Below are 13,650 nucleotides of genomic sequence, written 5' to 3'. Positions count from 1 at the left end.
TGGCGAACAAACGATATATTTCGCTCAAGCTGGCTCAAGCGCCCAGTCCGAAGAGTCCAAGGCCCAAGGGTGAATCCTGCGGAATCGCGTTGTACGAATTAAAAACCGCGCTCGCTCGCCGTGCCACGCGCGCGACCCGCGCTGCCCGCGACGCCGTAAAGTGTCAGCTGGCGGAGATCAATTCCAATTAATTTCGCTCGATCTATGCTGTTTACGTTTGACTTGTGCAACGCAATTATACCGCACGCCGCGGCGACGCGGCTTGTCTTGTACGGATTCATACGGATTTTACGCGCGCGGCGCGAGAACGGAATATTTTGCGTGCGCGCCAGCGCGGAGTATTGTACGATATACGTGTACATACTACATACACACGACGTACATACATACTTACGCACGCACGCATATAGACACGCGTGCTCTCGATCGCTCGCACAATCACAATCCCACTTTTGTCTTTGGAGTTCAATCAGAGGTGGTGTGATGCGCACACTGTGACGCTCGAAGATGCTCGCATTGCTCGCAAACAGTTTTTTGTCATCGCGCGGCGGGGCAACGTCGGCGGGCTTTGAGGTTATGTCTTGTCGCGGGGTAACTGACAATGCCGAATTGAGGTAGCTTTTAAATCAGCGATAATTTGCTGAACTCATGAATTACATTAATTTGAACAGTGCGACGCGATTAACGGCGAGATTACCGAGGAACCTGTCGCGCCATGGTAGACGATCGTGCGCCCGTCAACACGGAAAATAAGTATCGTGCGGTAAATGCGGATCAGGACGACCCGAGGGAGACGCGCGTGAAAGCAACGATGCCGTCGGAGCTGAGGTCGATCAGCGCGGCCGACTGGATCACAGTCGTGGTTCTCTGCTTCGTGAATCTTATAAATTACATGGACCGTTTTACGGTCGCTGGTGAGTCTCGCTTTGCCTTACGAAAAATTTCGAATTTATAGATTTCTTATTTCTGAGAAATGTTTTCAAATTGATGAAACATCATAAGAGAGAGATAGAGAGGGAGAGAGAGAGAAAGAGTGATCTCTTGGACAGGAAACATTATTTCTCTCAGTTTATTGATTAAAAAACTCATGTTTTATTTTAGGTGTACTGCCGGATATCAAGCATGACTTTGATATCGGCAACGATAAGTCTGGACTACTGCAAACAGCGTTCATTTTGAGCTACATGGTGTTTGCGCCGTTATTCGGATATCTGGGAGATCGTTATAATAGAAAGTTTATTATGAGCAGTGGCGTATTTCTATGGTGCCTAACGACATTTATTGGTTCTTACATGAAAGCAAGTATATCTTTTTTCATATAGAATCTTTTGTTCAATTCAATATTAACATGGAAAAATGCATCTAAATGCATTAACGCATCTAATTTTGCCGTACGCAAAAATTATGAAGTATACGTCTTATGTGTAATATTTTTAATTTATTTCAGACATTTGGATGGTTCCTATTCTTTAGAGCACTTGTTGGCATAGGAGAAGCTAGTTACTCTACAATCGCGCCAACGATTATTAGCGATTTATTCGTAAAAGATGTGCGTTCTAAAATGCTCGCCTTATTTTACTTTGCTATTCCAGTTGGAAGGTATGTTGATTACGCTCTGCATTTAGAATATATATAGATTAGAATATATATTTCTTAATACTCTTCTGTTAAATGTATGTGTATTATTTCAGTGGTTTAGGATATATTACGGGAGGTGAAACAGCTCGTATTTCTGGTCACTGGCAGTGGGGATTACGTATTACTCCTATATTAGGTATTGTAGCGATTCTTCTGTTACTCACTGTAGTAAGAGATCCTATCAGAGGTGAACGAGAAGGAGGTGTTCATTTGACAAGTACTACATGGTCGTATGATATCAAGGAGTTATTAAAAAAGTAATTATCAATATTATATTTTTTGATTGAAGCTATTATAATAACGAGTAGAACGTATTTATTAATGCTTTTTTATTATAGTAGTGATTTATATTGTTCTATCCATTATTAATTGTTCAGATAAGACGTGAACTTTGTGCAATAGAACTTCAACTATCTGTCAGGGCCATATGGGGCCAAGATCACGACAAATGAGTGAATAAATGGATAAAATATGTACATTATATATATATGTACAATATATATAATGTATATTCACGTGTGCGTGCATACGTGTGTGTGCGCACGCATACTTACACACACACATACACACACATTTATTTAAGAGTTAACACACCTATTTTCTCCTACCTATTAAAGATATTGAGATGCAGTTTCACTCAGATAAACTAGATAAAGAGGCTACTAATTTGCCAAATTGCAATTTTTTTAATAGAATTTTTATTGACAGAGATCTCACTTCGTGCAAATAGGAAATCTACCCATTCAAATCGTCAAAGTAAGACGCAGCAATAATTATTGCGTAGTAAAGCAGCTAATCTGTGTTCGTCACTAGTATATATTTTAGATTTGCAATGCAAATTACAAAACGGAAACGGAATGTATACTAATGATTAAGATTAGTTATTTTCCATTATTTCGTCACATTCTATGCTTATTTCTTTATATCACTTTCTAAGTTTCTGTATTATATGATAGGGTCCAAACAACTGTGTAACATGTTGATAAATGTAATGCAAAACAGATATTTTATTCCTATAAACTTACAAAAGAGATACTTGAGCCCACAAATATGTAGTCATATTAACAGACCAATTCACCTTGACGGTCTGAGTGGTCTGAGTCATGAGTAGACTTCTCAGTCGCGCGAAGTTGTGACCTTCTATGCGGCGGTAGACATGTCGCAAAATGTTCGAACTTACTAACATTGTTTTTGCAATAATTATTTATTTGTTAAAATGTAACAAATGTTATATCTATTTATTCGTATTTCAATCAACTTTAATGTGCTGCATAAAAAAACATAGATACATTTAAAAAATCAAATAAGAGTCAGAATTTTTACAAATAAAAGTTCTACAACAAACTGCAATTTGGCAAATTAATAGCTTTTTTATCTAGTTTATCTCATTGTCAATGAAAACCGCATCTTAATATCTTTAACGATTCAAATAAGATAATAAATGTGTTAACACTTAAGTGAATAATCTGTACATATATATCTCAAATAGAGATTGATTTATTTAATTTGTTTATTTTATTACATAATATATAACTTAATCACATTTAATTAAATTTTAATTATTTATTTTTTATTGGTTCAATAAGTTATAAACAGATTATAAAGATTGATGGTAAATAGGATGACAGATAATCGAAGTTATTATATTACTTTTTTCTTATAATTTGTAGTTAATACTACATTTGCTATATTATTGACATGATTTTCAGTTCGAGCTTTATGCTGTCTACTGCAGGATTTACTTGCGTGGCGTTTGTCACTGGTGCGCTGGCATGGTGGGCGCCAACATATCTAGAATTAGGTTTTAAATTACTTCCTTATGGAGCAAATGTTGATCCAGATGAGTATGTTTTTTAGCATTTATTGTAGTGTGTTTATTATATTGTAAAAATATATAATTATATAATTATATAATTATTGTTACAATGTTTCAGTGTTGCATATAAGTTTGGATTAATCGGTATGGCATCCGGTTTAATAGGTGTACCCTTAGGCTCTACTATAGCACAAAAATTACGAACTTATTGGCAACAAGCTGATCCTCTGATATGCGCCGTAGGTCTTCTAATAAGTGCTCCTTTATTATTCTTCGCTATGATTACTGCCAATACAAATCCTACTCTTTGTTATACATTAGTATTCTTTGGTCAGTTATCATTAAATTTGAATTGGGCTATTGTAGCTGATATATTACTGGTAAGTGACAATACAACATATCTATATATATTTCTCTTATGATTTATTTATACTTCAATAAATTTAATTTTTTAATTATATTGCAGTATGTAGTAATTCCCACAAGAAGATCTACAGCAGAGGCATTCCAAATACTCATTGCACATGCTCTCGGAGATGCAGGCAGTCCTTACCTTATTGGACTTGTATGTATTATAGAAATCAATAGAAATCAACTCACAACTACTAATATCACAAATAATTAATTATTAATATTCTTTTAGATATCAGAAGGATTAAAGTCATCGTTCTTGTCAGATTTAGCTGTAGGAGAACAATCTAGTGTTCATGACAATCAAAATGTAGCTGTCGAGTTTCGTAGCCTACAATATGCAATGTTTCTGACAATGTTTGTCGAAGTACTCGGTGCTCTATTCTTCTTCCTAACAGCATTGCATATACAGAAGGATAAGGCATTAGTCGACCTTGCTATCGCGGGTAAGTAAAATAATATGCATACTAGACAGTAAGACAAAATTGATGTTTAGATACCGCACTGTGTTTTGCATGTCTACAATTGAAATCGTCACTAATACAGCTTGATGTTTGACATATAAATATGTATATACACTAATATTGTTATGAATAATGTTGTTATAACTTTTTCTTATGTATAAAATACATTAGCGCAAGTATAAATGTGGGTTTTCGCAAGAGTAATTTTTTTTTATATTTAGTGCCAAATATTTTGCATATAAACATTATTATTAAGTAAAGCATCAATATCAATGCTCACGCATTATTCGGTAAGTGCAATACATATATTAAGCTATTGAATAATCAAATAGCTGATTAATTGTTAACATACAATAATGCTATATCGCATTAATAAACTAACATATATACATATATTACCTCTGTAGTTTAGGTCTGGTTGGAATGTGAAATAAAAATTTGCAGCTCTACTAAAACTAATTCTATTTTTGCACAGTGCATGAATTGTTCGCAACTTTGGACTTACAAGCACAAGCTTTGGGACCAAAAAGAAGGTAGTATATCTACCTTTATTAATTATAGTATTATTTAACACGTTAAGCGCCAAAAAGTTTTATCTGTTATATTGAAATATATTGCGTGATAATATATGAAACAATATATAAAAAATATATTTAAAAATATGTAAATATTTAAATGTAATTCAATGTAATAATGTGAAATATATATAAAATATTTTACAAGATTGCAAGGAGAAGTGGAAAAAATATTAATTTTTATTTATACATTTTATTTATTTATTACATTAATTTTTTTAATTTTAATTATAAAATTTTTTAATAAGAAAATTATAAAAAATATTTAGGCCAAAACTTTCAAAAACTTATTAAATGTATAATTATTTTTAATTATAATTGTAACTTTTCTAAAAAATTACAATTATAGATATATCTATCTGCTTTTTTACATTTTTGAACAATTTTTTGTATTTTTAACCGTGGCGCTTAACTTGTTAAAATTAAATATTTTTTTATATTTATTTTTTTATGATGAATTGTTTTATATGCAATAATTTTGAACGTTATAATATAGTTTTGAATTTTTATTTTATGTTCCACCAAAATATATGTTAAAGAGTAAGATATCTATGTATTTATATTAAATGTCTTTTAACATTAAAGATATGTAATATGTTTTTTGAAAGTTAATAGTTTTTAATTATATTAAATTTATTATAAATTTCCATGTTTATATTTATGATATTAATCTATTTAACAATGGTGCTTAACGTGTTAAAGAACGCACAAATCAAAGATTAATATTAATATAGAAATAATTTTATTATACACAGTTCTCAATCCACAAGTAACATATTTAAATTTATACCTACATACGCTGGTGATATATCTCAGATTGATAAATAATTATTTTTTTATTATTTATTAATCTTGTCGTGTAGCTTTTTAGCTTTTCGTATATACAATTTTATATAGATATCAATACAGAATCAATACATTTATTTATTATTATTATTATTATTATTTACAACCAAAATTGCGATACTATAATTATAATATTTATCTTTTTATAATTAGATAATAATTATTTTTTTAGATTATTCTGTCTTTAAAATATAATCTATTTTCACAATCTTAATTTATATAGGACAGTTGAAACATTCCACATACATTGTTATAGGCATAAGAGAAGCTTTATGTCCTGTTTTTTTTAATTTTTTAGCACAATTATATATTTAATTATGTCTTCAAAATGACAAACTGCATTTTGTATAAAAATTTTTTGTACAAAATCAAGAAATATATGTTGAAATTTTTTTATTTTCTAAGTTATTTTATAATTTTTACAATTGTACAATATATTTATATTTTGATAATTTAATATTTGATTTATATAAATTAATTAATAGTTTATTATTTTTGTTATTAGAACATTTTTCAGAAATGGGCTATATTTATCATAAGCGGTACATAGTATATGTTACATGGTTTAGTCCGGAATGTGCATGTAGTTATTTTTATATAATATGCAAACATCTTTCTTACAGACAAATATCTAGATACTAAGAATAATGGGCAAGCTGAATCAACGCATTTATAGATCACCACTGGGCCTCCCCTGATAATGTGCTGTATACCTGGTATATAATTTATTTTCATGATTTCATTCTTTTTTTTTAAATTTAATTTGGTAATCAATTTAATCTGGTTTTGTATAAGTAGTGATAATTATCTGTTCTGTGATACTTTATTGTTTGTCTTTATTATATTATATGTTCATAAATTAACTTAAACAATATTTTGAGAAGGAGATACCTATATCAACATATATTTCCAAAATAGATATGTATATCTATTTATTAAATTATTTATTTTATAAAAACATTATCGCAGTGCATAGATTAAATTTTGTGATTAGTCAATATGATACATTTGATATATTTATACATATTTTATATTGTACATGACTTAATAGTTAGATTTCTATTCTAATTGTCATTTATAGTTATCTATTATTTATAATTACTATATTTATTCTTAATTCTTGAAGAATTTAAGTTATTGAGTACTTACGAAAAAACAACATCAACATCTCTTTATCAAATAAGATTCAAAGTTCAGTATATTTAGCTGTATTAAATAAAAGAATTAAATTTATTTAAGAAATATATGTTGGTTGATCTTATAAATAAAAATTTGTATATTTTTATAAAATTAAATTATATTTAAAACAAAATTAAACTAATTAAACAATTAAATTGATTATCAATTATCATTTCATAATATTTTTTACATTGGATTTTGTAAAATTATTACAATTTTAGTTTAGAATTTCTAAAAGTATTTTTCTATTTTTCTTTTCTATTTTTATGATTATTTTCTAAAGATGCATGAAGAATTTCAAACTCAGGAATATGGAGCTTTTTCGTTATTTATATTGTCTTGACATTGTGTTTTGCCCGTGGATATCATAAATAGAAAATATAACTTAATAGATAATTAAAAATTTTCTTCTACTATCTGTACATTTAGGTACTTTTAACAATCACAAAACTTATATACAACAACTTAATTTGATTATATAATTATATCTTTAAATAGTTATAATATAGATAAAATATAGCTCAAGCTTGATATTCCTATTATTAGAATTAACATTAGTACTTAAAAAATTGGTTTTTTTACAAGTATTTATTGAGTAAAGTATTGTATACAAATACTTATAATGATATTAAAACTTAATATCAAAGTGATGTGAGGTCATCTTTTAGACTGATGAAGCTTGCCTATAAATCTATGTGTGGAATGTAACACAACTAATAGACTTTAGTTTATGTATATCTGTGGATGTATGTTATGTGGATATGGTACAATGTTGCATGTATGTTTTTAAATAACTAAATTGTAATTGGGATATAGTAAACCCATAATCGAGTTTATTAATGCAATCTAATTATATGATTTGTTTTGTAAATATGTCTATATGTTTGTATCTATATGTTTTTGCTTTACAAATTTGTCAATATATATAAATATATTTATATTAAAAACTGAATAGATGGGATTTCAAGATGCATTACGCATAATTTATGCTTGGTGTTGTACAATATTATTGCTATACATTTTTATCATATATGGATTTTAGCATTCTAGCTTTATATAGATGCTTGAAAGATTGCTTATGTGTTATCTGTTGTTTTTTTAATCAATGGATGTATATTGGTTGTGTGTGTACTCCACTGTTTATTTCACTTTAGAAGTCTTGTCATATCCTGTCATTACATGGAAACAAGGATCTTCTTTATGTTTGATAAAATAAAATATGTTAATTATTTAAATATTACTTGTTTATTGGAGAAATATAAAATATAGGAATTAATCAATTTAAAAACATGGAAACTTTTCGAACAAAAAATAATTTACGATTTTAATACAATAATAATATAATTTATGTGTGTAATGTTTATATTATTGTATATTTATACATAAATTGATATTGTATATTTAGCTGCAGATTTTTTTTATCTATCTGGATCTGTATGTTATATAATAACATATGTTAATAATTTATATTATTTATATTATTTTCAGGTGGAAGTCTTTCAGACTCAGTATGTATTTGCAATGATCCAGTTAACAGCGAATTACAAAATGATACAAATACGATACTAGAATTTAACAGGCATCAAGTGGAACCGTCTGACTAGATTTTTATAGGGTCTTGATACTTTAAATAAGCTATTGTTATGAATGTACAGCATGGTTCTATCAAACATAGCTATTGGTTTGATTTTATAATATAAAATATGTTATTGATACAAGGATATATGTATTATATACAGAATGTATTTGCGAAGAAAGCTTTCATATAGTCATAATGAAGAGTACCCCCAGAGAAAAATAGTTATAAGTTACTACTGTTAATAATGTACAATACATTAGACAAGTCAGCAATGAAACTCTTAAAATCTGAATGAAGATGCACATATAAATAGTACAATATTTTTAAATGTTATATTTTTATAATAACTCATATTGCAAATTCATGTAATGTATTATGAAATCATCACATAATAGATGCAAATTGTATAAATAATCTATGTGGTAAGGTTGTATTAGTAAATAATTTGTATGTAAGATACATAATTATTTTAATTGGTATAAATATTTGATTAATTTATCAGTACTGCTTTAGCATTAAACTGTAAAAATACTAACAATTACATAATTCTTCAGAAAACATTTTCAATAATTGCTACAAATATGCTTATTTTTTACATAAAACTTGTAGTAATTAATTATTAAGTTTTGGTAAGTCAGAGATATGTGTAGATAAAGATATTTCAATAAGTATAAATGTTAATGTCTTTTTTTCGAAACATTAAAACATTTCTAAATATTTTTTTCAGAAATATTACAATTATAATATAAAATTATTATATAATATATAGTAATACTCTAAAAATGTATTGATTTTAAGTAATCAATATAAGTATTATAAATTGTTTCAGAATTTATTGCTCTTTTCTTTCAGTGATATTATATATATATATATATATATATATATATATATATATTGATTCTTTCCAAATTTTTAAATATATGAATTCTCTGTTTATATTTATAATCACTATATAATGCGAGTTTGAATGTTTATATCTAATTAAACAGAAATATAGTACTCTGTTTTGTGAAACATTAGGACATTAGGACATTATTAAAAGATTAATAAAATCTATCGAAAAATATGTACATATATTTTATATTATTGTATAATTAAATATATAACGTTAATACATCATAAAAAGAAAGTGAGCACAAAATGATGTAAAGTTAGTATTGATTAAATAAAACTATAAAATCTATATTAAATTAATGAACTTTGATTTGGAAAATTAAAGAATATGAAATTTATTTAACTAAACACGAAAAAATACAATTGTCGCGAGCTTTTATTTAAACATGTGTTGATAACACTCAATTAAATAAACCATATGATAAAAGTGGTTGAACTGTATGCATTTTAGCGCAAAATGGCAGTACTTATGTATAAAATAATAAGCAGAAATTATGGATTGTAGAATTATCTGAATTTGATGATACTTTAACTATAAGAAACGAATTGTATTACGTTATGTATTATGGCAATAAATCTTTTTGCGTACAGTTGCTTAGTAATATTAAGAATTAATGTATTTCATTTACAGATAATTTCTACTGAAGAGAAGAGAAATTATTTCGCGAATGATAATAATTGTAACCAACACATATGTAAATTAATCTTTAATCATGTTGTTTTATTTTTTAGATTAAAGATGAATAATATATGGTAGGAAGCGATTAAAAACGAATTAAGAAATAATTTTAAAATCAATTTTCTGCTTTTGGAAATTAATAATATATTTTATAGAAGTTTCCATCAATTTTTAAAAATTTATTATTTTTGCAGAATCTCCATAAAATTATTTATTTCGCCTTGTATTTTTATATTAATTTCCAGACTCATAATAATGGATTTTTTTAAATTAACTCTTCGGTCGTTTTCTTAGGTCACCCTGTATACGCAAAATACACCGCAGCATCGTGTAGCGTGTACCTGCAGGTCGTGGTTGCGTTACAAATAAGCAGGCAAAGCCGGCATTTTTCATGGAAAGTCGAAGACGGCCTGAATAGAATGAGCTATCGGAGAGGGAACCGACACTCGGTTTCTTTGATCAATAATGAAACTTCTCTTTGCCTTTCTTCTCACTGCCTCTCTCCTTTTTCTTTCTCTTTCTTTTTCTCTCTGTCTCGCATTGTCTCTGCTCTTTTCCCATTAGTCTCTCGCTCGGTCCTTGCTTTCTCACCCCACGCGCGCGTACTCTTACGCACCTCCCTTGTCGCTGTCTTATCTTATACATTTTTAACCCTTACTTCGACCCCCCGCGTAGACAAGGAGAAAGACTCAAAGTGAGAGAGCCAAGTTTTAACAACCCTTAAGGTGTACCCCCAAGGCCACCGGTTCTCTTTCCTCCAGGATAATCCACTCGGCGAGCCGTTCGCGCGTGAGTCTCTGTGGAAAAGGATTTGGTAGCTTGCATCTTTCGAGGACCGGCTTTGAATCCACAAGGAATTGGGTCTTCGAAACTTCCTTGGTAGTCAATAAGAATATTAAGACTTTATTTAATGCAAGGTATATCGCATCTACCGAAAAATCATTTTAAATAGAGATTTCTTGATGCGTTTATAATCGAATTTAATCTTAAGAAAAATTTGATGGACAAATGTTATTCTTTACATAATTTTCCAATTTTTAAATAATTATTCTAGCAAGTAATATTTACATAAAGTTGCTGTTAAAGTAAATCTTTTTGGTATCGACAAATATAATTTTTTTTTACTAAGCTATTTACTTTCTTAAAGCATAATCTCCTATACCTTTAATTTTCTACGTTAAAGATTTCCATAATTTTAAGAAGAAATCGATTTTAAATTGATCAAAGAACTTGTCAATTAAAATATGAAGAGATCATCCTGATTAAAATTTGATGAAGTTGAAGTACGATGTCGTCTAGAAATGATGACAGTTTTTATTCGTTTAAATATTTTTTATTGCTTTTTTGATTATGAAAATTTTTAGTTCAATCTATTTAATTATAACATTTTTGCAAATTGTTTTATTTTTTGTACACGAAGATTTAAATTTAATGTATCAACAGCTTTATTATCCGGTTTTTCAAAAGATAACATGGAGAAGAAGTATTATGAATAATATGTTAATAAAAATCTCAATTAGAAATTAATATATCATAAAAATACAGAAATATGATAAATATGATAAATATATTCAATGTAGATATAGTGATATAAAATATTAATATTTGTGACACGACTTCACAATTCTTCAAACGTTCGCTCGTAGCGAGCGAAGCTGTCGAGCGAGGCTGACTTTTCGTCGTCCCTCCGCAATTTTTCCGAACAGCGTGCCCGATGATGGGGACAGTGGAACATGAAGTAACGCCGAGAAGGGAGAACAACCGGCGGGGTGATGGTGGCACAAAGAAAAGCGCGTGGGCGAAGGATGAGGAGAGAGGCCACCGCGGTGCGGGATAATGCTTAACAAGCCGACTTGAAAGGACAGCCGCCATTTTGAGTCAATACTTGAAAGTCTTTGCTCATTAAGAATATTTTACATCCACCTTCCCACACGCTACGCGATCGACGTCGCTGTTGCCTTCCTATAACCGGGCGCCATCTCCGCTCTCTTCTTTCTCACCCCCACGCTCGGACTTTCTTTTTCTTCTCGCCCTTTCTTGCCCTCGGCTTCGAGAGTTGTCCTCCTTCTCCTTTCCTCCTCCTCCTCCTCCTCCTTCTCCTCCTCTTCCTCCTCCTCTTCCTCATCTTCCTTCTTCGCCTCCCGCGCAGGGGCGGCTGCACCCTCGAAGATGGAAGTTATTTACGCGGCACTCGGAGCACGCTCCAGCGTCGCAACCCCGTAGCCGACCCTCTCACCCCCAACGTTTCGATCTGGTCTCCCCTTTGCCACGCTAACACGGTGCCCCCGCCTCATCGCCCTCGCCCTCGCCCTCATCGGGCATGCAGCAGCCACTGGGCAAGGAAGGGTGGCCAGCACCAACCCCCGTCCTCGTTCTCTCGACGAGGGATGGAGAAATCTCCGACTTCGCCATGGGGGCCCACCTTCGCGCGCCCTTCCAGCAACGGCGGGTAAACACCGTCCCATCTCGCAGCGTTTTTCCTAATTCCTACCCAATTTCGCTTTTAGCATTTCAATTTCTACCTTCCCTTCCTCCCTCTCACCTTCCTCCGATTTCCCCTGTCCGCCGCCGCACCGCGCGCCGTCGGAATGACGGATTATCGTCGGACGAGCGAGGGCTCGATGGGGGAAGAACCCTGTGGGCGGAATAGATGAGCGAAAATGACGAATAGCAGCCGCACACGATGGATGAATGTTTATCACGAATTTGGGACAAGTCTCTTAGGATCTAACATAATAACAATTTTATTTTATCTGTTTTGTTGACGACGCGCTCTATTATATTGTATTTGCACGGCGATTTCTCCTACTTTGTAAGTTCTGAATTTTGTATATGAAATAATTACATGGAAGAAATGGCAGACTAATAAATTCTTATTACATATTATATAATATGTGTAAAGCATACAATTGTATTTGGAGTAATTACTTGCAGTATAAAAATATAAAATTGGATCTGCTATTTACCATAAATCTATAAGTAGTTCAAGATTCCTCAAATATCAAAAATACTGATACATCGCGCTAACGTTACAGATATGTAATATGTAATATGTACAAAATATTGAAAAACATACACAATTGCATGTGGTACAAATATTTGAAATTAACTAGTTAATTAGCTACAAGTTAAATAAAAAAGTTAATAACTTTTAACTTTGCTCAGTTAATTTAAAATGAATTAATTTTTAACTTCAACTAGTTTTATTTTAAAACACAAACTTAAACTTATTAACTTTTTTCCTAAGTTAAAAAATTTTTTTTATATCTGAGCGCCAATATTTTTTTTCTAGAAAATCTTAAACATTGGACAATATTAGTTTAGAAAAAGCTCAATGATTGTGATGGGCGTGACACTTGCATTATCCAAAGATGATAATATAAAAAACAAAATTTCTGTTATTTTATATATAAACTTAATTTACGAATAAAATATTACATTTATTTGATGATCCGTATTGTAATTTTTTGTTATTTAGAGTAATCAAATTTAAAAAAATTACGACATTCTAATTTAACATAAATCATGCTGTCAAAAATTAACTTTTAATTTAACTTAAGCTAATTTAA

General features: G+C 30.2%; 1 protein-coding gene across 2 annotated transcripts; it reads left to right on the top strand.

The window, feature by feature from the left end:
- The first annotated feature begins 715 nt into the window (after positions 1–715).
- On the top strand, positions 716–9,992 carry Spin (Protein spinster). Of its 2 annotated transcripts, XM_071772140.1 has the most exons (10): positions 716–914; positions 1,102–1,298; positions 1,448–1,599; positions 1,692–1,895; positions 3,348–3,482; positions 3,573–3,834; positions 3,921–4,019; positions 4,098–4,311; positions 6,374–6,466; positions 8,418–9,992. In XM_071772140.1, exons 1-9 carry the CDS (start codon positions 716–718, stop codon positions 6,424–6,426), a joined length of 1,515 nt encoding a protein of 504 aa, XP_071628241.1. In that variant the 3' UTR covers positions 6,427–6,466; positions 8,418–9,992. The 2 variants fall into 2 exon arrangements, with proteins under 2 accessions (XP_071628241.1, XP_071628240.1); XM_071772139.1 differs by lacking the exon at positions 6,374–6,466.
- Positions 9,993–13,650: the final 3,658 nt, after the last annotated feature.

The sequence above is a fragment of the Temnothorax longispinosus genome, chromosome 3, assembly GCF_030848805.1.
Source record: "Temnothorax longispinosus isolate EJ_2023e chromosome 3, Tlon_JGU_v1, whole genome shotgun sequence".
Taxonomy (NCBI): domain Eukaryota; kingdom Metazoa; phylum Arthropoda; class Insecta; order Hymenoptera; family Formicidae; genus Temnothorax; species Temnothorax longispinosus.
Note: the sequence above shows the minus strand (reverse complement) of the source record. Positions and strands in the feature narration are given on the sequence as shown.

Excerpts from the sequence above, each read along its gene's own strand:
- Spin (XM_071772139.1), top strand. The coding sequence starts at position 716 with ATGGTAGACGATCGTGCGCCCGTCAACACGGAAAATAAGTATCGTGCG. Across the intron at positions 915-1,101 it reads GGACCGTTTTACGGTCGCTG|GTGTACTGCCGGATATCAAG; the intron begins GTGAGTCTCGCT and ends GTTTTATTTTAG. Across the intron at positions 1,299-1,447 it reads TTATTGGTTCTTACATGAAA|ACATTTGGATGGTTCCTATT; the intron begins GCAAGTATATCT and ends AATTTATTTCAG.